Raw genomic sequence first — 27,774 nt, 5'->3', positions numbered from 1 at the left:
GAGGGAAAGCCTCTTCTTACCACTGCTTGCCGTGATCGTAGCCAATGCTCAGCACTCTCCGTGTGCCTGGGCTTCACGTCGGGGCTGCCTTTCCCTGTGGTAGCCCGTCGAGTCCCCACAGCACTCCTGTGGCTAGTCGCATTACTGTGCCCGTAACGTGGGTGAGGAGGTTGGCGCCGCAGGAGATGCCAAGCTGGGGCTCGGGTGCAGGCGTCGGGCCCGAGGGCCGCCCTGGCTGGCAGTCACTCCCCGGAGGAAACCCGACAGGGTCTGCTGGGCCCCAGAAGGCACATTCTGTGCAGCTTCTGTCTCACAGCGGCCACCACATCTCAGATCCGAGCGTGAATGGCGTGGCATGTCCGTGGGCAGAGACCTGCTGCTGCTGCAGCCCTGAGCCCTCTGCCCAGGGCCCCAGACAGAACCCGCGTCTGACAGTGGGCCGGCAGCAGGTTCTCTGCTGGAAGGAAACTGCGCTCTGTGTGGACTATACCTGGGCCCGAAGTACTGCTGCACGGCCCGAATGACCCCACGGCTCTAGGAGGGCTCTTCCTCACATTCTGCTACCACGGGGCCTTTTTCCTTCCAAAACGAGCTTCCAGCTGCCCCGTCTTCACCCCATCTCAAGACAGGTGCCCTCGGCCACCAAACTTTTGCGGAGCAGTTTCGGGTTGACAGGACACGGCTCAGACCGTGCAGATCCCCAGCAGGGCCGCCCTGCACGCGGCCACCATCCCTCCATTTCTGATCTTGGACATTTAACGTGCCTGCTCTCCACCTCATGTGGCAGTTCTGTGAGATGTATATCACCTCACACGCGCCCCTTTCCCATGTAAGCGGGCTGCTTTTTAAGTGTAAAGACGCGATTATTAGTGAATCTCATGCTGCGTTTGCTGCGTTTGCAGATCCTGCTGATCATTGCCTCCGTCATCGGGATTATTGTCTACAGGCTGTCGGTGTTCATTGTATTTTCTGCAAAACTTCCCAAGAGCTTTAATGGAACAGACCCGTTTCAGAAGTACCTGACCCCCCAGACAGCCACGTCCGTCACCGCCTCCGTCATCAGCTTCATCGTCATCATGATCCTGAACACCATCTATGAAAAAGTGGCGATTATGATCACTAATTTCGGTGAGGCCCTCCTGCCGCTCGGTAGTTTCTGAGACACTTCGAGGACCTGCTGAATACAAAGAATGTGTCTCTTGGGCATTTCAATTCTACTATGTTACAATTTTTGGAAAATTCCAAGTGTGAACCTATTTTATCTAACAATTTTATTATGCTCCTCTATTTATGGGAAGTGAATTATCTACAGGGTTAGTAAAAGGGACAAAGAATTTTAATGCCCAAGTTCCATGTAAACAGATCGGTGCTGAATAATATTTTCAGTTGCATTAGATCATGAACCCCGTTGTTGAGGGTAAATGGCCTCTTTATTGCAAATAAGTGGAATGGGGTCATGGGTCCGGAGGCAGAGAGGGCCCTTGTGACGAGGAGAGGCAGGCTCACCGCCGCGTGGTGCCCCCGTGCTATTCGTATCCATACCGCCCGCCCTCTTCAGCTCTAGCTCTGGTAACAAATGTTTCTTTGGCTTGTATCCCAGGCAGCTGCTTTGCAGCCAAAGTTAAGTGCTTCCCACAGACCACATATGCCCCTGTTGTTGTCCAAAGGGTCTGCTCGGTGGTCATCTTCTAAAGATGATCAGACCGACTTACACTCTAACCTCAGAGGATGACCTGTTTTGTCCCCCACACGCTTCCAGGAAGCTGCCTCTCTTTTCCTTGTTCTTTTCAACAGTCCTGCCTCATTGTGATTCAAGAAGGCAGGAGAGTGTCAGCCGGCTGTTCAAGAATAGTTTTCTGTCTGCTTAGACCTGAGAGAAGACAATTCTTGTCCATTTGATAACATTGTGCTTGTCAATGTTAAGGAATAGTTGAATTCTTTTGCCATGTGGGATATTGTATTTATGAGCAGAAAAACTCTTGTAACAATGTGTAAACTTGTAATTAACACAGTAGCTGTATGAAGGAATTCAAAACAGTTTAAATGGAAACTGTGTGAATTGTATTTTTTTAAACATGTTGAACTCCTGGATCAATGTCTTTCATCAGGGAGCCAAAGCAGCTGAGCTTTACAATGTTCCTTGTTTTGACCTCAGAGCTCCCGAGGACCCAGACAGACTACGAGAACAGCCTGACTATGAAGATGTTCTTATTCCAGTTCGTCAACTACTATTCCTCATGTTTCTACATTGCCTTCTTCAAGGGCAAGTTTGTAGGCTACCCAGGAGAGCCAGTGTATTGGCTGGGAAAGTATAGAAATGAAGAGGTAAGAATACAGAATTGGGTTCTCTTAACAGCTGGAGCTGCCTGTGTGTCCTCCCAGTTGCCCAATGAGCAGTGTCTTCACTGTGTTATTTGTTACATTTTCTTCTGTGCCTCAACAGAATGTCAGAAATTTTATTAATGCCTCAATTTCCCATCAGTCCATCTCAGACTGAAACGAGTCTCTTGTTCATATTCCAGTGTGACCCGGGTGGCTGTCTCCTCGAACTGACGACACAGCTGACGATCATCATGGGGGGCAAGGCGATCTGGAATAACATACAAGAGGTGCTGCTCCCGTGAGTATGGGTTCAGTCTCTGGGAGGGCATGGGGCAGAGCCTCCCCACCTTGCCTGCATATCTGCTTGCCCACCTGTTCGTCTATAAAGGTCTCCAGACAGGGTGGCCCGACCAGCCGTGTAAATGTATCAAGTGTGTAATTGCTGTGTTAGAGAAGCTGCTTTGTGTCTGACCCAAGTGCCCCCCTGCTGTGTTCGGTGTGCCTGTGGCCCATCACTGCTGGCCGACCATCCTGGCCTTGGCGGGTGGCCCCTGCTGGGCTGTGAAGTTAGTATTTGCACAACTTCGTATGACTTCTGCCCCTTTAAACAGTGGTTTCAGAGTCAGTGACAGCAGTTTGTTGAGTTCTGGTGTGTGCTGATCGGTGTATTGAGGGCTTTATGTATATCTCTCAATCACTCGAAGCTTTGTTATTTTTATCTCCCTTTTTGCAAGTGAAGATTCTGTGGCTCAAAAGGTTAAATGATTTACCCTTTCACGTTGCCAAGGAGAGGCTGCTGTGGAACTCAGGCCCATGCACTTTCACAGAAACCTCTCCTGTGGTCCTAGGGTTACACGATGTGTAAGACATAATCATCTAAGATAATGACCACAAAGCCTTGACTTCTTGCTCTTTCCCTAAAAGATGAGAACAGATGTTAGTGAGGGTCACCCTGTCCTTTTAAATTTTCCCATAAGCCCTGTCCTGTATCAAAGTGGGAGTCCAGTGCTGTCTGCGATTTCTGCACATTTCAGGGGGTCACTGCATCCATTTTCTATCACTGCTCTAACAAATACCATGGACTTAATGGTCATGAGAGGGACTTTTTTAAAAACCCTCCGAACAACACAGGTTTTATGCCCTGTGGTTCTAGAAGTCAGAGTGTGGCCGGGTCTGCCTGGACTGAAGGTGCTGCCAGGCCTGCGGCCCTTTCTAAGGCCTCTAGGATGGATGGCCGTTTCTTGGCCGTCTTGAGCTTTTAGGGTCATCTGCACTCCTGGGCTGGTGGGAAGCCAGCAATGAGCATGTCCCCAACTCCTCTGCCTGTAATGACCCTGCGATTGCACCGCACACACCTGATAATCCATCTCAAAGTCAGCTGACCAGCTCTCCTAACTGCCCCGTGCCATGGGCCTAATGCCCTCAGGTGGTCAGGTTTGGACCTGGACATCTCTGCAGGGACTGTTTTTTTGCCTACCACACGTACCTTTTCACGATAATTTCTGGCGCTGAGTTTCTGTTTTCACAAAACCTTTGATCTCTCTCTGTCTGCGCCCCCCTGTACCCCCTGCCCCCTGCTGGCCCCTCAGCACCCTCCAGGACACGCCCGGCAGCCTTTACTGATGTCTGGGGCATGGAGGCGGGAACTCACACAACTTCAGTTCTGAAATCATACACCCCCGTCTTCTAAAAGCCCCTCACCTCAGTGTACGGCACAGTGTCTGGAATGATCTTCCCCTTGCTTGGAGACTGGGACTGCTGAAGTGTTTGCCACGTCAGAGCGAGACGTGGCCTCTCCGTCACCGCCTCTCTGTGTACGGGGCCACTGTCCTTCACACTTTTTCACACAAAATCCAGACACACCAAAGATGTACGTTTCTCTTACTACCCTAAACACACCCATCCCAGGATGGCAGAGAAAGGGAGAGAAAAGCCTTACAAGTCAGCAGCTGTTTTCACGCCACTTAAATAGACCAGAGGGAACAGGGAAGTAAAATTCACTGTAAACGTACCTTTCTCACTTGGGGTCCTCTTCTGGGGGGCTTGGAGTGAATCAAGCACACCCAGCACTGGGGTTGGGGTCTCCCCAGCACCCTGAGCAGTGGGCACTCTCCTACTGACAGCGTGAGGGACTCATACACCTGGAGTTGGTAACATCAGTCGGTGAATAGGGCCGTTTGTTGGGCCCCAGAACGAGCCCAGAGCCCTTGGCCTCCCTGCCCTCAGTCACACTTGGTATTCGAGGCATTCCTGGGAATGTCATTCTGTGGTTGACAAAAGCCTAGTGTGGTTCTTATATTAAGCCACTTGCTCTGGAGAAATATTTTTGGTAAAATGTTAACAGCAATAATTAGAGTTAAATATCCGGCATGCCGATAGCATTGTCCTTTGGTGTTTATATGATGGATGGCTGTAATTTTCTTGCTTATATGTTTGCTGTGTTTTCCACAATGGGCATGTACTGCTTATATAGTAAGAAAAGTGAACTGTTACAGAGAAATGTCCCTGCTCAAGGTGTGATTCTGCTAGAGGACGAACCAGGGATGTACAGTAAGGGAACCCTCCGTGCGTCCACCCCTCTCCTGCCCCAGCGGCAGACGCCCGTCCCTCGCCCTCCTTTATGTTTCTCCGCAGCACCAATCACCAGGCCACTGGCCACGTCTCTGTTGTCCTCTGGTGATTTTCAGACAGGAAAGACCATTTTGGACAATAGCAGGGAAATGAAAGCAGCTAAAGTTAATCAGATAAGGGAAAATGTCTTTTAAAAACTGAACTGCCCACATGAAAAGGAGGTAGGAGAAAAAATAGTAGTGGTTACAATTTTGATAATCCCAGGGACACAGAACTATTTTTCGAAATATTTTGGGGTAGGGAGGCAAAAACATGAAAACAACTTAATTTCTTAGGAAGATTACATGTTCAGCTTGAGGTACCAGCAAAATGCTTCTGTAGGCCTGGTAATACTCTGACCTGTAGTTTGATCTTTTTGGCAGCTGGGTCAAGAACCTAATCGGACGGTGCCGCACTGTTTCAGGAGCAGAAAAGATAACCCCCCGCTGGGAGCAGGACTACCACCTGCAGCTCATGGGCAGACTGGGGTTGTTCTACGAGTACCTGGAAATGAGTAAGTCGTCGGCGAAGTTTCAGGTGACGTGTGTTCTATCGAAACATGTTTTAGATCCCAAAGGCATCAGTTATTGAGCCAAATCATTATCTAGCATATTGAAATGAAGAGTACGTTTTTCTCCACTTGATAACATTATGCAATCAGGGTATCAAATAAGGTGGCTCTGTACCTTTGCTAATACATATGTTGTACAAAGCTAAAGATTTACTACCAAGCAGTGAAATGGAATATGCATTGAGGTACCTCCTCTCCATTAATTCTCAGTGCATTCTATTCTAACCATGCTGTCTGAGAATCGACTCAGAACTATTATTAGATGTGCTTCAGCTCGGGCTAGAGTCCAGGCGGGCATGGCTGCCAGCCAATGTGCATCTGAACAGTCGTTCAGGTCTGGACAGGACACCTGTGGGAGCTGCTTCGTGGCGGGGACCAGAGGTTCCCCTCCTCCACACTGCCTTGGACAGTGGGTCTATTTCTTCTGGCCGGGGGTTTCTGCCTGGTTCTGTGAGTGACCTCCTGGCTAATCGCTGGCTTGAATCCAGAACATTTTGCTGGTCTGGAATCAGGATCGGCATGGGTCCCCCCTCTTGACTGTCTTTGTCCATTTGTGTAGTATTTGCTTGGGCTCCATTTCTTTTCAGCTGAACTCAATTTTGAGTTCTCAGTTGCCTTTAAATGGATGCATCTCAAAATATATTCCCATAGAAAATGCCATCTTTTCTACTATGCATGCATGCCACACTTATATCTAATAGAAAGCTAATAATTTACATGTTTTGTGTCTGTGCCCTGTGAGCCAGCCATTGCTTTGCATTACAGTTTTTTTAAGCCTAGGAGAATAGAAAGGGAGGCACATTTCGGTTTTCAGGCCTTGCATCTCTGCATAGGGGTTTGTGTGCTTGTAAAGGCACTCTTTGGGGCTCCTGTTGACCATTGCAGATAGAGAGTTGTTTTTATTAAATCACATTCTATATACAAAATAATTGCTTTTAAAAGTGTGCGTTATACATGGAAACACACTGGTTGATTTGGTGAGTGAAAGGTGCATCTTGTGGCTGCTACTGTGAACAATACTTTGCAGCCTGGAGTGGGATGTGAACTTCATTTCTGCATTTGTTATGTCTCATGATGAGGTTTGACTAAGGGTGTAACTATGCTACATAATGTAGAAGCTATATTTAATTATTTATTCTGCTTATTTCCAGAAGGATTGCAAGACAATTACCTGTTATTCCAAAATGAGTCATGATTGTAAATATTTCTAATTGGAGCTATTATCAGCAATAATAACAGGAACATTTGGGGCACAATATAATTTGTTATTTTAGCACACACACACACACACACACACACACACAAACCCATGGAAGAAAGAGTTATTTTTCTGTAGTTAATAGCATTCAAAGGAAAAGCTGCATGGTCATGCATTAAGGAGAAGTTGACATGATTTTTAGAGTTTCCTAGTCTCATTAAAATAATAGCTGAAGAAATAATTTGGTCACAGCCCACCCTACAAGCAACGATGGAATAACAGCTGTTGCATACAGATTTGTTTAGTATTTATTAAACTGTTCTCCTGTTACCTGGATAATACCTAGTACTTTAGAAAAATCAATCGACTTCTGAGAGTGGCAGTCTGTATTCTGTATTCAACACCAGGGTGAAATCTGCTTTGTTCTGTGGGAGATCGAATTTCCCAAGGCCTCCGCGCCTCCCATTCCCTGGCTGGTGCACCACCGCCTGTACCGAATCCTGACTGTTTGTGTGATGGACGTGAGCTCAGACTCTAGTACACGTATAGCTGCCATTGAGTTCACACTACATTTTCCCAACCACCCCCACCAAATCCTGTATGGCGTTTTGGGGTTTTTTTAAGTGAAATTTCTTTTTTATTTTGTTGAGTTAATTCCCCACTGTTCTTTGAGATTATTAGCCTAACCCTGGGGTGTTAACCAAAATTGCCTCCCCAAGTGTATGGTCCTGACTTCTGAGATTTCAGACATGGGCCATAAGAGAAATACAGTTCACCCTTGAACAACATGGGTTGAATTGCATGGGCCCACTTATATGTGTATCTTTTTTCCAGTAACTCTTGGAAAATTTTTTGGAAATTTGTGACAACTTGAAAAACGTTTTCTTTTCTCTAGCTTTATTGTGAGAATACAATATGCAAAACATGTAATATACATAATGTGTATTCATGGACTGCTTACATTATCAGTTAGGCTTCCAGTCAGCAGTGGGCTACTAGGAAGTTGTTTTGGGGGGGTCAAAAGTTACATGCAGATTTCCAACTGTGGAGAGTGTCAGCACCCCAAGCCCCGTGTTGTTGAAGGGTCAGCCGTGTTCTGTCAGTCTTAAATCGGGAAGCCATACGATTCCGCTCAGTGCCCTGTGCAGCCCTGCCGGTGGTCTCTCGGGAACGTGGCAATGCCTTGCCAGCGGCCGGCGCCGTAGATATAGATACAGCGCAGTGGAGCCATGAACCCGGCCTTGTTTGTCGTCTCCCGCCCTTGCCATCATTAGCTTGACGTCCGTGTATTATTTTCTCCATTCGATTCACTGTGACTGACACGGGCTCCTCCTCAACAACTCCTGGCACCCATCTCTTCTCCCCTCCTCCACACCCAGCCCCCCACTTTCTGGGACGTGGGCTGTCACTCTCAAGTCCCTCATCTCTGCTCTGCTTCTGTCCAGGGAATGCGCAGTTCACCCAGAGAAGTTTAAAAGTACAAGGGCATGAAACTGCAAGAAGGTGTGCAAGCCAAGTGTGGTTAGAATAAAGGATCCATGGGGGGTGGATATCAAGAAGCAAGGGCTGTGCCATGATGGGTGCTGGGCCCAAGACTTGACTATTGTCCTTAAACAGGACACGCTGAAACACTTGTAAGCAGAGGAACTGCATAATGTTTATGTCGAAGAAATCAGACAGTTCCGGCAGCAGGATAGAAGAATAATGTAGGCGGGCCTCCATTTGTGGGAGGAGGATAGTCCGGGAGGCCCGCACCGGAGCGGAGGCTGGGGGCCCAGGAACAGAGCTCAGGGACGCAGCCTGGCCCGGGGTTCGAGAGGCGGCCGGCGTGGCGGGGGGTGCGGGCAGCACTGATAGGGCTTCCTGGGGACGGGACAGGCAGGGCGGGCGACGGGGAGAGCCGTGTTCCCGGAGCGCTTCAGCGCGGCCGAGGTGCTGGCGGGACGTCCGAGGCGGCGTCCTCCAGGCGGGTTGCCAGGCGGAGGACCGATGACGGGCCCCGGGGAGGCAGCACGTAGGGCCCCAGGGCCGGCGAGATCGCCAAGAGAAGCGGTTGCGTCCCGGCCCAGAAGGCGGCGCTGTTGCCCGAGAGGGACTTGGACGTGGACTCGGGGGAGCACAGGACCGAGGGGAGGGGCAGGAGGCACGACAGCGAGGCAGCCTCCAAAGACAGAAGCACGTGCACCCCTGCCCTGGATTTTCAAAACCATTTAAGTAAAACAAAAATCAAGGGGGAAGCATTGCTCAGAGAGGGAAATGTTTGGCCGTATTAAAAGCCGCCTGGTAATCAAGTAGGTGCGGACTGAAGGTGGACGTCGGCTTCGGAACACGCGGCCGCCAGCAGTCAGCAGGCGGGACGGGAGCTTTGACGGGGCGGAGTGGACGCTTCGCGAGACCAGACTGGGGGGCGAAGGAAGCCCAGGAGGGAGCCAGCAGGGCAGGGCCACGGAGGCGGCTCGGGCGAGGGTCGTTCCACGAGGGCTGTTTTCTGCCGTGACCAGTAGGTCCTTTTGTTATCTCGTCCCAAAGGTTGTTCAGAAGGTCCTTCTCGCGGGAGTATCAGAGCCGACTAGACCCTGTGGGGTTTTCTTGGTCCTTTGTTGTTTAACCAAAAATTTTTTGATCCATCTGGAATTTATTTTGATGTTGAATGCGAGGACTCCATACCAGTTTTTCCACTGAGGTAGCTAATTGCTCCAGTACTTGAACCCACTGATTTGACGCGTCACTTCTGTAATACCTCAAATCCGGCGAGTGTGAGCATCTGTTCTGTTGTGTCGCACCGGCTGTGAGTTTGAGGCCCGAGCCCTCTGCGGGCCCCCAGCAGCACGAGGCCTCAGCATCCAGAGCTGCCCTCCCGGTGCCCTTTTTCAGAACGTACCTGATACTGGCAGTCCAGACATCCCTCCTCATTATTTTACTGGTATAGAGAACATTTCCTGAAGAGCCTTAGCATCACTTCTCAGCTTTTTCTCCCCGTTAAATCCATTTGGGATTATTAACTAAACAAGCATTAGAATTGTAACTAATATTTTGGAGAAAAAATTTGATATGTTCCCAGACTTGAGGCTGCCTAATGAGAGTGGGGCACATCCTACCATTCCTTCACTCACCATCGTTTCTGTTTATTTTTTTAAAGCCATTTAGTAACAGTCTTAACATTTCTCAGTAATTTATTCCTAAATAGTCTGTGTTTTTGTTGTCATCATAAATAGTATCTTTTCTCTTCTGGACTTTTAACTGACATTTTTGCGGACATAGTCCAAATTTCCGGCCTCTCTTGGGTAACAAGGAGATCTGGTGGTATTGTGCCCCCCACCCCCCACCAGCAGGGTGGCTGTGAATGGCCCCTTCGTTAGGACGTACATGCAGATCACAGCCACTCCACACGTTTGTGTTTATTGCCCCTGCGGGCGGAGGAGTCCCTTCGGGTCAGGGGCCGCTGACCCTGTAACAGTGCCAGCCCTGGTCCTCGTCTGCCCGGCTTCCCTGGCTTCTGCACCTGCCAGATCTTTCTGGCCCTGTCTGCTCTCCTGCCACTCCCGGTGGCCTCTCAGACCGGACGCGCGTGCCGGCTCCTCCTGCCTAGCCAGCCCTCCACAGTCCCGCCCATCACTCCTAACTCGAGCAGTGACCCTACAGAAGCTGGAAAATTCCCCTCGTCCATACTTCTAGGTCCATCCCTGTATATTTTACTTAAAGGTTTGCCAGGTAGGAGGAAAGGTTTTTTTAGATTTCTGGCCTCTTGATTTCTAGCCTCTACCTCCCTGTGGTGCCATTCACCCCGAGTCCCTGCTGCCCGATCTACAGCGACTCCACATAATTACGAGAAAAGAACTTTTAAGCCTCCCCTTGAATTCTGACTTACCGTGTACACAGAGACTACAACAGCTGCAAGATAAACTTCCTAAAGAAGGACTGTATTTTGACTTGTTGAGCTTGAGACGCCTTTATCACACACCTTTCTGTGATTTATAATAATGTCACAGACTCTGTGCATGGGCCACGCCTGTGTTCACAGCCAGGGACGCTTTTGCCCATTTGCCTGTTTTCAGCACGTTTCCTCCAACATTCTCTAAGCTTAGCCTTCCCAAAAGTACATTCCTCATTTCTTTTTTACGTGTTAGGTACTTCACAATATTTTTTCTTTATTTTAATCCTTAATCATGAATCGTCTTCCAACATTCTGTCATTTCAACACATAACGAGTAAGTTGAGAATGAATCATGTGCTTAGAGTGTCCCAAGCTTATTACCAGCAAATACTTTGGTTGATTAAAGGTTATAAAATATGCTACTCCTATTATGTGTATCCATGTGAAAGAAACAGACCGTGGCTGGTCTTCCTCCCAGAGATTTCGTATTTGTGTTTTGTCTGGATTCTCTCACTGTCAAACATTGCTGTTAACATTGATGACTTTCCTGTTTGGGGTCTAGTTTGCTGTTTGCCTTTCTCTTTCTTTACAAAAGTAAAGAAAAATATGTTGTCATTTCGTCCGTCCACCACCCTGTGATGTGTGTCCATTCCATTGACAGTCATTCAGTTTGGGTTCGTCACCTTGTTCGTGGCCTCTTTTCCGCTGGCCCCCCTGTTGGCCCTGGTGAACAATATTTTGGAAATAAGAGTGGACGCGTGGAAACTGACTACCCAGTATAGACGCATGGTGCCTGAAAAAGCCCAGGACATCGGAGCATGGCAGCCAATCATGCAAGGGATAGCGATCCTGGCGGTGGTGACGAATGTGAGTACCCCGGCCCCGCGGGCGGCGGCCCCAAGGCCCGGACGCATCAGCTCCGCCGGCTGAGGGGGCAGGTGCCTGCTGTGTTCTTAAATGGCAGGGTGCCAATACTATCATCCATATAGACAACATAATTGTATAGTTGTAATTGTTATTTGTCAATGTATTTTAACTGTTTATAATTATTATTTGTGACTTACCAAGTCAAGTCCTCTTACCGAGGCAGCTGCCGAGATACAGATATGGTACCAGTCACAACAATACCTGTGGGGAAGTACTGACTCCTTGACCCTCATGGGCACCAGAAGCTGTCGGCTGGCCTTTTATAATGGACGTAGAAATCTCTCCACTTCGCCTTTAAGGACCCTAAAGTAGGAGCTCTCGTTCCACCACATTTTACTATATATTCCAGACTATCAACTTAAAATACGAGCTATTTGGTGACAAAGTAGCTGCATGTGGTGTTCCCACCGAGCGCTGCCGTCGTGTCTCCCGGGCAGACGTTCCTCAAGGAGGCAGGCTGGGGGCCGGTCCCGTCTCCCCCGACCCCGCTCCTCGGTCCTGCTGGCGCACACGTATTCACAGCCAGACACACCCAGTCCACACGGATCGATGGACAGTCCCTCCTTTTGCACGCAGGCCACAGGGAGCCCCCCGGCAGCGCAGCTCCCGTGCAGCCCAGCGGGGCCGCCTTCCCCAGGAATGCCCCACACCCAGGGCTGGTCCTCCAGTCTCGCTGCCTGTTTCACTCCCAGGTCACAGCCCCCAACAAAATGATATGTTTTAATTTCTAAACCCAGCCACACTTGCCCGGAGTCCCCAGAACAGGGTTCGGCAGTGCCCGTGGTCAGGCCCCTGCACGAGGGAAGCCGCTGGGCACCGGACTCCGGTCGGGCCTGCGCTCCGGCTCCCAACCCTGCAGCCTCCCAGCCGCACAGCCTCGGGCCAGGCCCCAACATCTCAGAGCTTCATCTCACTGTTTGGAAATCGAATAATTCCCCATCACATATTTTAAGAATATTATGTATCACAAAGGGCAGTTAAGGAATTCTGTAAGTTATTGCCTGGAATGCACAGGGCCAGGTCCTCACAGAATGCGAGCTGCTGCCATCCTTCCATGTTCATGATCCATCATTGCCAGTGACTCTGTGTAGACTTTGACGGGTGTCTAAACAAGGCACAAGAATTTTACAATGTGTATGTGTCATTGTCTGGACCATGGTTACAGTTTTATACAATAAAACATGTTACCTGGAACCCAACTGTCACCCACCAAGAATCCCCAACTTGCCTGAATCGTAGGCTATCCCTATTGTCAGGAGAAAGTTGCAGATGATACACACGAAGGAGCTGTATGTCATGTCTGCTTCCACCCACCCAAGGAGCTCAGCCCTTCAACATCCACTGTGCCGCGAAACTAAGTCTGATGCTCAGAAATATGGCACGGAGACCTTTCAAGCTCTCCAGTCCTGAAAGAATGAGTCTGTCACATTCAAGAAGCTAGACAACATGCAGCAAGGTGCGAACGTGGACTTGTGTGCTTTAGGAAGGTCTTAGCAGCAAGGTTTGAGACTAAAAGGGGTTTTGTTAGGCCTTCGGCTAACCAGAAATTCAAGTGACTCATGCTCCCCAGGCCCCCGGCATTCTGGCGATTGTGTCAGGCACCTTTCCCTGGCACACCGCATGGCTCCACTCCACGGGCACTGGTGGAGAATCACTGTGCTTCATAGGCAACCTGTGTTTGTGACTGAACCATGGAGAGTTCTTTTTCCATGGTGTCAGGATTTCTCACAGCAACCAAGATGCAGGTCCATGTATGTTTGTACACATGCATGTAAAAATTAAACAGGCCTGGCATGTGCCTCTGCAGTCTAACATGCACAGGAAGGACTGAGTCCATAATAGACCTTTTAACTGTAGGAAGAGATGAATGGCCACCAGCAATGACAATGGACACCAGGCAGGAGTCTGGGATGAAATCATTCATTTCAAAGCTGCTGGTCCAGGACGCACACCACACCGATACTGCTGTGTCGTCCACAGCGGGTGCTGCTGAAGGCCGGTCTCCGTGTGTTTTGATGTACATGGCGAGCTGGGCTGGGAACAGCGTGGGGGAGGAGGCACACTGCATTTCTGCTCGTGCAGCGTCTCAGCACAGCTCAGTCTGGGAGGGATGGTACCTTTCAGAAGGTGACAGAATTACCTTCCTTGGTGGAATTTTTGTGGCTTCCTGAAGAAAACCACAGGCAATTCCATAAAAAGCTGTAGTTACGTTAAATGATAACAGGAAATTTTGATCTATTGAAATCTGGAGAAAGTAACACATTCTTACCTCTTACCACCAACAGGCAGGCGGACATGTGTGTATGTTTGCATGCACACACACACACGCACACTTCACTTCAGATGAATGAGAAAGCTGGTCCTAGTGGGGGAAATTTTGCAGTATAAAGGACATGCAGTTTGTTTTGTTTTTTTGCTTTGCCTGAGCTCTTGTTTACCGGCTCATGGTCTCACTGTGTTTAAACCATATGTTCAGACGAATACTGTTAAAACTCATGTTGTACCAAAAACATGCCTGTTCTTCTGCTTCAGTAAATGACTGAATCATTTAGCTTTGCTTATTCACATAGAATTTGGATTAAAGTAGATTATCTACTTTCTCCTTCCTTCAAACCAGTCGTACACATTGGAGAGTTTAAAGCCCAGATGGAAGAATTTTAGAGAAAATTCACGTAATTTGTCATAGCTCTACATCCTAATAGATGTCTGCCTGACACACTCAGGTTTAAGATTGACCCATACTTATGTGTTTAATCTGGGGACACCCTAAACTTTCTTCATGTTACTTGATAATTTATTGTTCTCATGACTTTATCTGTTTAACCTTTGGGAATTGTAGAGGCTCAGACCCTATAGATCTAGCAAAGTAGACATCATGGCTTGATTGTATGAATAGAACAACCCTAATATAGTTTCTTGCTACCTACATTTTATTAAAATAAAAAAATTCTTCTCTTCAATGAAGCAACATACATAAGCATATACTGGAAGTTTAAAATAGAGTATGGTTTGACTTGTCTAAATAAGGCAAGATATTATAGGGAAAAAAGTATGAATTTGAAGGCTGTTATTTTGTGTAGATCAAGGCAAAAATTTTATGCACTTTACATTCTATTTTTAAAAGGCAAGTGATTTAAAAGTTTGTATTAATTATTTACAAAAGAATTATATAAATCCAAGTTATTTTCTTAATAGGGACCTTAGTATTACACATACCAAAGGGCCTTCTAGACCATAAAAGATTAAAATTACATCAAGTAGAGCCCCAAGGTTGATTGAATCTAGTTGTGCTCTGAATTTTTTAAATTATAATTTACACATAATATGCAGGCAGCTCTTTAGTTACCCACAATTCGCTAGTTATTCTAACTGTGCTCTGGAGACGTGATAGGCAACTATCAGCCCTCGGCTCTGGACCGCCTGTGGGCATCTGGACATTCCCTTAGAATCACAGACCAAAAGGAAAGTAACTACTAAAGCAGCTGCTCAAAGATTTTAGGACATTCTGTTTATCCAGTTGACAGGAAAGAATGAAGGTTTCTGAATAATTTAAAATCAAAACGTTGCAAACATGATTCCACCCCATCTGTTAACCACACAGCTATAAGGCTCTAAGCTAATGCCGCCCTTCCTGCTTTCCTCCCAACACAGGCCATGATCATTGCTTTCACATCGGACATGATCCCCCGCCTGGTGTACTACTGGTCCTTCTCTGTCCCTCCCTATGGGGACCACGCCAGCCCCACCATGGACGGATACATCAACAATACCCTTTCCTTCTTCAACGTCGCGGACTTCCGAGACAAGAGCAGGGGCAACCCATACTCTGGGCTTGGAAACCACACCACGTGCAGGCAAGTGTTCACTTCAAATGCACTTCCTCTTTTAAAGGAATTCTATTTGGTATCACTCAAAATTGCTAGAGAGATTTTAACTTTCAGCCAAATTTAAAAAAGGATATGATACGGAAACTTCATGAAGACTAGGGCTAGAACTTTCAAATCAAACTGTGAAGCAAGATGTAAAGATGAGACTTGCTAATGATTACAGGGAGACTGACCCAGGAGAAAAGTCTTATATTTTAGAAATGAAGAAACTACAAGTTCTGAAAAGCTAACTAATTCTGTTACGACTGAATGTGTTATTCAAGCACAACCTGATGACACTGAATGGCAACACACCAGCTCCCCCACTTTTCCTAGCCTAACAGAATTCTCTGCAAATATCCCAGAGCTCTTGCATTGATTTTAGTGATTGGTAGGATCAACTGTGGGTGGTCTGCATCAACTAAATTACTGGTTGGTAAAGTGTGTTGACCTAGGTCACAGAGTTTGGGTATTTGGAGTTTTTTAATCAACCAGAGTCTTAAACCTAAAGGAGACTTTAACACTCCTTTAATTCAACTCAAAGCCTTCTCTGAGTCAAATTCTCAACAACACAACCAATAAACCAGAAATAGCCCCAAATAAATGTTTTAAAGTTGCAGAGTAGAGCCTCTTCAGAATCCCACATGGACCCCGCTTGCACTAAAGAGTAATTGAACTCTCGCGGGTCTAGTGGGTTACAGGCAGCAAGTCAGAGGTGTGCCACCTGAGGGAGGTACACGGAAGCAGCAGCGTGTGACACCTTGCACAGGAAATTAGCTAAGAAACTTACAGCAGGCAGGTTACTCTCTATAGGGACAGATAACCCGTAGCTGAGTGAACCCGGATGACACCATTATAGAAATAAATTAATAAACATGCTTCTGAAAATATGCTAGATTGTTTTAATTATACTCTTCTTATTTATTGAAATATACTTTATATACAATATTATATTGGCTTCAGGTGAACAACTTAGTGATTCATCAATTATCTACATCACTAAATGCTCACCATGATAAACATAGTTACCATCTGTCACCATCTGACACCATCTGACAAAGATATTACCATATCATGAGCTACATCCCCCATGCTGTATTTCTGACCCTGTGACTAATTTGAAGTTTATACCTTTCTGCCCTTCACCTGTTGCACCTGTCTCCACACCCCACTGGTTACCCCATAGCAACCGATCATCTGTGCTCTGTGTTTATGAGTTTTATTTCTCTTTTGTTTGTTTGTTCATTTGATTTGTTTTCAGGTTCAACATGCACATGAAACCATATGGCATATGTCTTTCTCTGATTGGCTTATTTCATTGAGCATCATACCCCCAGGTCCATCCATGCTGTCACAAATGGCAAAATTTTCTTTCCTTTTTTATGGCTGAGCAATATTCCATTGTATGTGTGTACTGTATCTTCTTTATCCATTCATCCACTCATGGGCACTTTGGTTGCTTCCATGTCTTGGCTACTGTAAATAATGCAGTAAATATATGCGTACATATATCTTTTCAAAATAATTGTTTAATTTTGATACTAGCCATTCTGACTGGTGTGAGGTGATATCTCACTGTTTTGATTTGCATTTCCCTGACGATTAGTGATGTCAAGCATCTTTTCAGGTGCCTGTTGGCATCTGTATATCTTTTAAATCTGATTGCCTTTTTGGTGTTAGAGTTGTATGAGTTCTCCATATAGTCTGGGTATTAGCCCTTATCAGGTAGATTATTGGCAAACATATTCTCCCATACAGCCCATTGCCTTTTCATTTTACTGATGGCTTCCTTTGCTGTGCAGCTTTTTAATCTGATGTCATCCCATTTGTTTATTTTTGCTCTTGCCTGGGGAGACATATCCAGAAAAAATTTTTTGATGTTGATATTCAATTGTTTATTGCCTGTGTTTTCTTCTAGTAGTTTAATGGTTTTAGGTCTTATATTTAGGTCTTTCATCCATTTTAAGTTTATTTTTATGTATGGTATAAGACATCTAATTTCATTCTTTTGCACAAAGCTGTCCAGTTTTCCCAACATTTATTGAAGAGACTTTATTTTCTACATTTTTATATTCTTGCCTCCTTTATCATAAATTGGCCATGTATTTGTGGGTTTATTTCTGGGCTCTCTATTCTGTTCTATTGGCCTGTGTATCTGTTCTTTTTCTGGTACTGTATTGTTTTGATTACTGTTGCTTTGTAGGGCAGTTTGAAATCAGGGATTGAGATGCCTCCAGCTTTGTTCCTCTTTCTCAGCACTGCTTTGCCTATTCAGGGGCTTTTGTGGTTCCTTACAAATTTTAGGATTATTTGCTCTAGTTCAGTGAAAAAATACCATTTGTTGGTATTTTGATAGGGATTGAACTGAATCTGTACATTCCTTTGGGCAATGTGGCCATTTTAACTAGTCTTCCTATCCATGAGCATGGGATAGATTTCCATTTATTTATGTCATCTTCAGTTTCATTCATCAATGCCTTATAGTTTTGAAAGCATAGGTCTGTCACCTCCTTGGATAGATTTATTTCTAGGTATTTTATTCTTTTTGATGTAATTGTAAATGGAATTGTTTTCTTAATTTCTCTTTCCACTAGTTAATTATTTCATGTATAAAAATGCAACAGATTTCTGTACATTGGTTTTGTATCCTGAAAGTTTGCTGAATTCATTTATTCAGTAAGGTTTTTTTGTGGGGTCTTTAGGATTTACTATATATAGTATCATGTCATCTGTAAATAGTGACAATTTTACTTCTCTGTCGATGTGGAAGCCTTTTATTTCTTTTTCTTGTCTGATTGCTGTGGCTAGAACTTCTAGGACTATGTCAAACAAAAGTGGTGCAAGAGAGCGTCCTTGTTTTTAGTCTTAGAGGAAAAAGTTTTAGCTTTTTGCTATTGAGTATATTAGCTGTGGATGTATCATATATGGCCTGAATTAAATTGACATATCTTCCTTCTATACCCACTTTGTTACGAGTTTTTATGAATGGATGTTGAACTTTGTCAAATGCTTTTTCTGCATCTATTGAGATGAGCATATAGTTTTTATCCTTGTTTTTGTTAATGTGGTGTATCACACTGATTAACCTGTGGATATTGAACCATCCTTGCAACCCTGGGATAAATGAATGATCTTTTTTAATGTATTTTTGAATTCAGTTTGCTAATATTTTATTGGGAATCTTTACAGCTCTGCTCCTCCTGGATGTTGGTCTTTCATTTTCTCTTTCTGTAGCATCCTTGTCTGGTTTTGCACCAGGGTGATTTGCCTCTTAGAATGAATTAGAAAACTTTCCTTCCTCTTCAGTTCTCTGGAATCATTTGAGTAGGAGAGGCATCAACTCTTCTTTAAGTGTTTGGTAGGATTCATCTGTGAAGCCATCTGGTCCTGGACTTTTGTTTTTGGGGAGTTTTTGATTACCAGTTCAGTTTTATTATCAGAATGAGTCACAGGTGGCTTGGTGTCAGGGCTCTCAGAGCATGGTTGGAGGGAGCAGGTCGGGGGGCCAGTTGGAGGTGCTCCTGAGTGGACACTGATGGGGTCCACACAGGTGAGGAGGCAGCTGCCCAGGTGCTGTCTCCAGGGAAGTCCTGGCTCCATGCCCACGGTGCAGCTGCTGGCAGGGCTCAGCTCGGCTCCAGGGACAGACCTGCCCCTGCAGCTGGCTCCGCGTCTGTGGGAGCAGCAGTTGGTCTAGCAGCGAGGGCTGGCTGGAGGGAAGCGCCACCTCTGCAGCCTCTGCACAGGTGCCCCTGCAGCAGTGGTGGCCAGCGTGTCCTCTCCGGAGGTCGGTGGCAACTGGATCCACACCTCAGGGCAGCTGCGCCCAAATGTGCTCTCTGACTGGCACGTTGGGTGTGGGCAGGGGCAGGAACTGGTATTTGTGCCTCAACACCCGCATCACTATCAATGTGAGGAAGGAGTGCAAACAGCGGTGCTCGCCGGACCTGACCCGGAGCTCCAGCCGCTCCCCCACCACAGGGTGGGTGCATTAGTTCTACAAACCAGATTTTTTCACTTAAAGTCTAGCCACACTTGAAAGCACGGTGTTTTTCCTGCACCCTGGGGCAGGGAGTCTGCATCCCGGGGCCCTCAGAAATACCCCTCCCCACCCCACTGTGTATTATGCCAGGGGTGGGGCCCCCCATATGATGTCTCTCTCTCCTGATAACCCTTTGTGTTTTCCCAGGTATCGTGATTTCCGGTACCCTCCTGGACACCCACAAGAGTATAAACACAACATCTACTACTGGCATGTGATTGCAGCTAAACTGGCTTTTATCATTGTCATGGAGGTAGGTACAGTGTGCTCTGAAATAGCTTATAAGGCATTGGATATTCGCACACCTCTTATGGCTCTAAGTGTCATCAACTCTGACCTAAAATGTATAATACATTCTTATCTCTTGCTAGTAATTATATTAGGACATTTATTAATCAAATTTGAGAATACCCAAATGTTCTCATTAGTTAAAAGAAGTTGGTTATGTACTTTAAAAGTTTCAATGCATGTTGTGTGCTAGGAAAATTCAGTTCTTTTCAATTTGGTATTAATTGCTCTTTTATTTGGAGCTCCGGGCTGCATGTCAAGCTGTAAAAGGGCTTAGTCGAGATGAATCAGAGGCAGTCTCTGTCCTTGAGAAACTTTTATTCCTATTTTTACTTCATTTTCACAATATACCTTCTTATAATAATTTTTTATATCCCTAAAATTAACCAGCTCTGGAAAATGACTAAGGTGGCTATAAATCTGAAACCGATGTAGCCAACATTACCTCTTACACTGTGCGAATTATCACTGCCACGTTCCAGAGCCTCCAAAGTTGCTTGGTCGATGTGGTCAGTTAGAATTCTAGAAAACCCATCTCCAGGGGCTCAAACACTAAGGGCTGATTTTCCTCACATAACAAAGGCCACGTGAAGCAGGCGGTTCTCTCGAGTCAGCTGCTGATGTCAGGACTGTAGGCCTGGCTCCCTAGGTTCACTCTCACTGCCTTTCACCTGACAGTCTCAGTGTGACGGCCACCACCAGGTAAGATGTTTATGCTCCAGGCAGGAAGAAGGTGAAGGGCAGTTCTAGCTACACCTGGTCCTTTTGTCCAGAAAGAAAATGCTTAGCCGAAAGCAGACTTCCACCCTGAGCTTACTGGCCACTCCAGCAGCACGCAGCTCCTCGTGGCCACAGAGCCAAGGCAGGAGGTATTTGCTTGGCTCTTGAATTTGAGAGTTTGAATGATCAGATCAGGAATATAAATTAACTGTATATTGAAAACATTTAAATAAATGACAGTCAAAAAAGAGCAAGTGATAAGAAACTAAAAAATTACAAGGCAATTTTTGAAAAATAACCAGAACTTTTAGAAACAAATATAGAGTTGTTGAAATTAAAAACATGTGGATTAAATAGAAATCTATGCAAACCTAAAGAATTAGTGAATTAGAAGATAGGTCTGAAAAAGTTAGCCCTAATATACACTGGGAGATAAGGGAATGGAAAATTTGAAAAGAGGTTTTAAGCCCTGTAGAAGATGGAATGAGAAGGACTAACTTTCAAAAAAATCATAGAAGAAAAAATATGCATAATGGAGAAGAGTCAACCTTTGAAGAGTTAATAGCTAATATTTTTCCAGAATAAATGAAAGGTATCAGTTCACAAAGCAGACAGCACAAGAGATACCAAGGAAATCCACGCTTCACGTTCATTGTAAGGAAAACACAGCACATCAAAGACAAGATCTCGGAAATGACCAGAAAGAAGACACAGGCGACTGACAAGATTAAAATCAGAATGAGAGTAGACTTTTCAGCAGCAACATAGAGGCCAGATGAGAAAAGTCTAGTATCGTCAAAATGCTAAAGAAGGTGATTCCATACAATTAGAGCAAAACTTTGAGAAAAATCTTTCCACAATGAAAACACCAGGCCATATGGTTTTATAGGAGAATTCTCCCAGAACAGATCACTTCAGTCTTACACAAAACTCCTCCAGGGAGCAGAAAACGGAAATATTTCCAACTCCTTCTAGATCCCGAAATCAGACAAGAATCGAAAGAGAAAGGAAATGGTGAGCCAGCCTCACGCATAACGTGCAGATGCAAAGATCTTTTCAAAATGTGCTGAGGTCTGAGTCGAGAAATACGTTCTCTGAGGTGACCTCACGGCACACCGGCCTTGCCACAGAAACGTAAGGGGCGGCGGGACGTAGGGAACCCACCCAGGAACCCACCCACCCCTCTTTCCCGGACGCCCGCTTGGCCCCCTTCCCCGTGACCACCGCCGTCCGACGCCCGGCTCAGCTGGTCCCTGTCCTCGCCCGTTCCCCCTCGGCTCCCGGGAAAGCGCGCCTCCCACTGCTTTTCCTGCCGCCGCCCCAGACAGTCCCTTCTCACTTGCCCCTCCTTGGCTCCGTGATGACCCTGGGGGTCCGTTCCCGGGCTGTCGTCTTTTCTCTGTCCCCACAGCCTGGTGACCTCGTGCAGCCCACTGGCTTAACTGCCGTCGTGTGCCGGTGACTCCCAGAGGGTCCCCAGAACACCCCTCTGCGGAACGCAACCCAGGAATCCAGGGTCTGCCTGAGCTTTCTGCCTGCATAGCTAACATACGTCTCCCATTCCCGTATTTCCTCAAATGCCCTGTTCTCCCCACTCTGCCCTACATCTGCTCCATCCAGTCCCCTACGTCCTCACAGTTTTGGCAGTCCCGCCTCACCGGTTGCCAGGACTCGTGGGGTCCTCGTTTTCTCTCCCCCACTTACCGCACACCCGGCTCTGTTGGCTTCTCTTTGGAAGATGCTGTGTGTCACAAGTCTGACCGCCGCTTAGCCGGCTCTGCTGCCACCCCCCAGGTGGGAACCGTCACCCCGTTTTGCCTGAACAGGGCAACAGCCTCTTAACGGGGCTCCCTGTTGTCTTCATCTCTGACTCAGAAGAAAAGCCGAGGTCCTTACGGTGACTTGCAGGACCTTCCGCTGTGTAGCCACGCGGTCTCCTGAGAAGCTCTCACAGGCGGACTTCCGGATCCAGGCACAAGACCGTCCCCAACATCACTGCTTCCAACACAAAAACTACAAACAAGCCTAGAACCTTCTGCTGGAGGAATGAATAAATTACAGTGTATTCAGACAGTAGAATGTCATGCAGCACTGAACACAAATGGATGGCAGTTATGCACAATAACATGGATGAATCTTAAAACCTGGTTTTGAATGAAAAAAGCAATTTTCAAAACACTATGCAGTATCATACTGGCTTTATAAAGCTCAAATCAAGCAGAACTTAAATAATACTTCTTGGGATATATACATGTTTTGTTCAACTATTTTCAAAAATAAACTGATGGACGTGTAACTCGCACAGAGGGTGGTGCTTACCTGTGAATAGACAAGGCACGCTCAGTACGTCAGCGTCATGATGAGTACCTGACACTTGGATATATTCTTTCCACATTTCAGATAGAAGTCTTCAAATTTATAAAGTAACAAAATGTAGCCCCTTGGCAGAGCCACATCACGGCAGGAAGGGGGGTGTGACTGTCAAATGCCCACCACCCCGTCTGGCTGTGTGGCCCCGGTGACCGCACACGTGCCCGCGAGGGGCTCTATCCGCTCCACTTCCTTGTGACTAACGTTTCTCTTCTTCTCTCCCTCAGCATGTCATCTACTCTGTGAAATTTTTCATTTCATATGCAATTCCGGACGTATCGAAAAGCACGAAGAGCAAGATCAAGAGAGAAAAATACCTGACCCAGAAGCTGCTTCATGAGAATCACCTCAAAGATATGACAAAAAATATGGGGGCCATCGCCGAGAGGATGGCGGAAGTAGCAGATAACAATTTAAGACCAAAAGTAGATTAAGCGCTTCACGTTCTGAGAAGCATGTCAAAGGACCGAGCTCTGTCAAAATACATTATGGATCACTAATGAGAAGGTTTAAGTTAAATCACTTAGGCAAACATACATCTTAACTATTGCCATTTTTGTGTAGAAATTACTTTACAGTTTCAGCTGGCGAAGCAGGAACTGGAAAATGTAAAGCTGAGATCAGGAAGGGCATGAAGGTGATCGATCACCCAGAAAGCCTACGATGTTCCCTGTTTTTGATAAATTGGCATTTCAGGAGAGTCTCCGCACATGCTGAAAAACCACGCCTTCTAAAGCAGAATCAATTCTTCCCCTTCATTTGATTACTTTCATCCCTTGTTCTCAAGCACATGATCCCCTCTATTTTTATTTCTTCACTTCTCTGCACCTGTTCCAGTTGCTCTTCCCTTACGGCGCCACCACAGAGACCAGACACACTGGTGTTCGTGTGATGGGAGAGTTAGCTCAAAACTCAGAGCGCTGTATTAAGTGGCAAAGAGACTCAAGAATTCACAGTATTTAGGTGTATTACCACATGCTGCAGAAAAGGAGCCTCAGGTAATGAGAGGAAACAGCTTCCGTCTCTGCTCTGGCCTACCCGTCCACCTCACAGAAGGCCTCCGAAGGGACCGGCCTCATGATAGTGAGGTTCCGAAGCATGTTTGTACTGATCCACAGTGACACCTTTTTCCTCCCACAGCGTTTCTAGAATGTTCTGTGCCTAATCCACGTTGACTGCTCTGCAAAGCTCAAGGGAATAAGATGACAAAAGTGGGAAAGTCACAGATTCAAATAGAATTGTAGCTCATATTGATCAGGATGATTTATTTACCTCTTCTAAAGATCTGTACTTTCTTGGGGAAAAAAAATGAAATCAAGTGATTAGAATTGCATTTTTATCAACATAGTGGTCTGCAGAGATAAGCCCATTAACTTCCCACCAGTTGCGCTTTATCCATTAGGCACAGGAGGGACAGCATCACAAATGACCGCAAGTGGCTCGCTGCACAGCCGCTGTGACCTGACAGTGCCAACGCCCAGACTTTGGCCGCTGTGCTTCCAGCAGGTGGAGCCCTTTGGGCAGGTTCTTCATGCCTCGGCGATCCGAGTACCAGAGCCTCTGCCTGTTAAGGTGCTCCCAGAGGCCTCCACCCATCATTCCCAGCCCGTGACTTGTTTATGATGGCGTGTTTGCACAAGCGTGGTAAGGCTGGGGAGAGACCGGTGTAGCCCCAGATCATTGCCAATCAAGAAGACGCTGGATTTGATTTGAGCTTCCAGCCTCCCTAAGGCCAATCAAGCAATGAAGAAAAGAAAACGGTTTGGTCACAAACCTGCCATCAGATGGAGGCACCTTCCTGCCAAATGCCACACCCCGAATATCTTGCCCTCAGTCTGTTCAGCTCAGAATTTCCTGCCTCTGGGGCCAGGCCCTTTCGTAGATGCAGAAGGTGGGGGGCCGTTGCTCACAAGCTCGACTGGCTACGGGCCGTGCTCGGAGCAGGACAGGGGCCTCCGTGGGCTTCTTGGCAGGGGGCCGTGCCCCCCCCTCAGGATGCTGCCCAGTGCCAGGCGCCAGGCCACTCAGGAGCCCAGCAGCAGAGGAGGAGGACGCAGGTCCCAGTGGGTGGATTTGGAGGCTTGTTACGGCAGAGCAGCTCAACTCCAGGTCACAGTGCAGGCACGCCATGAACCTTTAAAAAAACCAACCAAAAATGCTATTTATGTAGGATCCACCAAAGAGTATTCTAGGCTTTCGAATTGTCCCAGTGGATCAGGGACAACATGTCACTAACTTTCTTGATGTTAACAATGTAATCAGAATGTGCACGCCAGGCTGCGTGAGGTCTGACTGCACAGGGAGTGGGAAATAAACGTCCCCCGGGGGGAACCGGCTCTCACTCCGCACAGCCGGATGTGGGCCCGGCAGCTCCCTGCAGTGCCATCCCGCGGAGTGGCTGCCTCCTCTCCTGTCGCCTCTCCTCTCCTCTCAAGGGCATGTCTGTCTCCTGGTGTTGGGCTGGCAGCGACTCACCGTGGAAGCCTAAGAAAGGAAATGTTTTTGCCTTATCTCCTTGTATATAGGATAGAACTTAAAGGGAATTGTGCATTTTTATAAATCACGTTTCATAAATTGTCTTCAAAGTCCTAGTTTAAAATGTGCTTTTGTGGACAGGAGGGAAAAAGCCTCTCATCATTAAAGGCAGCAAATGTGACGTATGACTGGCCAACAGTTCCCCAGCAGCTAAGTCGTAGTGGGGACCCAGGGCCGCCCGTGACACCAACAGTGCTCGTGGAGAGCCAGCGCTGACTTACCGGTGGTGAAGAACGTGGGTCTGTGTCTGCAGGCAGCCATGGGCTGGATCTGTAAGTGTGAGCGGAGGCAGCGCCTGAAGAACGGACAGCTGGGGCACGGCCCCCACAAAGGGAAACTCCGGCCCCGGCCTGCCCTCTGTAACCACTACAGAAATTGCAGTTTTATATCTTTTTGTAACGCCTGTGAACTTTAATGGATTGAAGCATTAGATCAAAATACTCAGGGGATTTTTCTTTAAATATCCCTCAGTTATTTTAGCTATAGCAACAGAAAGGGAAAGCTATCATTTCTGTTTGAAAACTAAACACGGCCATTTGTAAGCTGTCACCACAAATCTTCCTTTCTAATTGCATGTGCATCTGGAATTTCAGAAAACATTAATTCACAGTAGGGGGGCAGAATGTGCTTTGTGGTTGGAACACTTCTTGTACCATTTTCTCATGTTTGAATCAGGTGATGTTTGGAAAGTTAAAATGGATGAGCAGCTTAACTAAAGTAGAACTGAAATATTCATGATGCTTTTCATACACTGTGGCATAAGATGTAAAGTCTGTAATGTTTTGTGAATTTCTGTGCATTTTAATATTCTTTTATAATTAATTGTGAGCATTTTAATAAATTCATTTTTAAAAATAAATCTACTCTATTGTCTCTTTAAGAAAGAACAAATATATATCTGTTATTGATGTGCTATGTGTCACTCAGATAACATGCACACTTCTATGGAATTTATATCTAAAATTTTTTTCACATCCTTCACTTACTTTGAAACATGTTTTTTCTGGGAAAAATTGGGTATGGGATTTCAGCTTACCATCGTATGCCATGTTGCATATTTGATTACATTTGACTACTACACAGAGCTTTGCATTTACTATAAACACAATAATTTCTTTTTTGCCAAACTTGATTAAGTGCAACCAACATGGCCATAAACCAGGTAGATCTGTTTGGCAGTCGCTGAGGGATTGATCAATAGAGGCTGGCGCCATGGGTCCTCAACTCACATTCAGATGTCTTTTATCAGAAAAAGAAAATGTATAACTTCAGCTGCCCTCAGTCTGATACAAAGGATTCTGGCCTAAAATTGATACACATCAGGTCACAGAACCTCAGATAGGCTGCAGATAACTTCATTAAAACCTCAATTTGTTAACACAGACCAGCATTAGGACTTGAAAGAATAATCCCATTATTTCCCGGCGAGCTTTTGGGGAGATCTGTCTGACGGAAAGAATAAAAAGTTTCATATGGTCTTAAAGATTTTATTTATGTAAAATAACTGATTTGGAGTTTCTATCAGGTAGGTCTGAGGAGATAACTATGATCTACAGATCTAGCCTCCAGCCATGTCTGTGTCTACGATGAAATCCCATTAGGTTGACTGATGGAGAGAAATTAGGGAAATAACACACACACAGCATTGTGCAAAGACAATGAGACAGAAGAATAAACTGTAAATACAATTTGATTTTTGCCCACAACCTGTCTCATCGACCAAGATTGCTTTACTAAACACAAAAGTTAGATTTATACATTAATTTTCTAAAAGATATGCCTCTAAATGACGAATCGGCTACCTTTTAACATCACCCTGCTTTATCTAAGAGCTCCTGTCACATCCATTTCATTTCGTTTCAAAAGTCCAGCCTCTATCTTCCTTTTTGTTTTCATATGGTCTTCTGTTTTGATGTAAAAGATTAAATGCCATACTTAGTTTAAAATCAATATTTTCTGAGGCTGTGGTAAGACAGATCTGGAGCTGGACATATAGTACAGTATTTAACAATAGAGCATCATTCTAAACATGCATCTTCAAAAATAATTTATCCTAACCTTGGCTGTAATAACAGTTTTGTTAGCATCTGTGAATATTACATGTCAAAGCCCATCAATTTTATTAGCCAAGCCAGGACAGAATGTTATTGAAGAAATGATGAAGATATTTATAATAATTGTAACTGGTAGAAATGGTAGAGCTCCGATTCAGTTTGATCCTCATGTAATCAAAGTCGGAAGCCTTTGGGTAGTCCCGTCTGTTGTCCTGGCATTGAGGGTAACTGGACATTGTCTGGTGTCTTTTGTACTGATCTCAGAAGTAAGGTAGATCCGGAAACACAAGTACAGGTCAGCAGCAATCAGCAGCTTTTAAAAATTCTGTCAAGTAGCCTGGCTTCAAAGCAAAGTGCCAGCCTAGTTCATAGACATCATCACATTCTACTCCATAAA

General features: G+C 46.0%; 1 protein-coding gene across 12 annotated transcripts in view; it reads left to right on the top strand.

Moving 5' to 3' along the window:
• The window catches only part of ANO6 (anoctamin 6), a 163,293-nt gene that overhangs the window by 116,557 nt on the left and 18,962 nt on the right, over positions 1–27,774 (top strand). For 11 of the 12 annotated variants that reach the window (XR_012125590.1, XR_005058894.2, XR_005058893.2 and 8 more), the window contains 7 exons: positions 903–1,128; positions 2,156–2,325; positions 2,523–2,620; positions 5,316–5,446; positions 11,237–11,442; positions 15,154–15,356; positions 19,558–19,663. Coding sequence is in view for 9 of the 12 variants with exons in the window: in XM_073222851.1 (XP_073078952.1) it covers positions 903–1,128; positions 2,156–2,325; positions 2,523–2,620; positions 5,316–5,446; positions 11,237–11,442; positions 15,154–15,356; positions 19,558–19,663 (1,140 nt within the window). In the remaining 3 variants the exon portion in view is untranslated. Of the gene's footprint in view, positions 1–902; positions 1,129–2,155; positions 2,326–2,522; positions 2,621–5,315; positions 5,447–11,236; positions 11,443–15,153; positions 15,357–19,557; positions 19,664–23,015; positions 26,183–27,774 lie in introns of those variants that run through there. The other variant, XM_037009526.2, reaches the window with a different exon arrangement.

Source organism: Manis javanica, chromosome 15 (assembly GCF_040802235.1).
Source record: "Manis javanica isolate MJ-LG chromosome 15, MJ_LKY, whole genome shotgun sequence".
Taxonomy (NCBI): Eukaryota; Metazoa; Chordata; class Mammalia; order Pholidota; family Manidae; genus Manis; species Manis javanica.
Note: the sequence above shows the minus strand (reverse complement) of the source record. Positions and strands in the feature narration are given on the sequence as shown.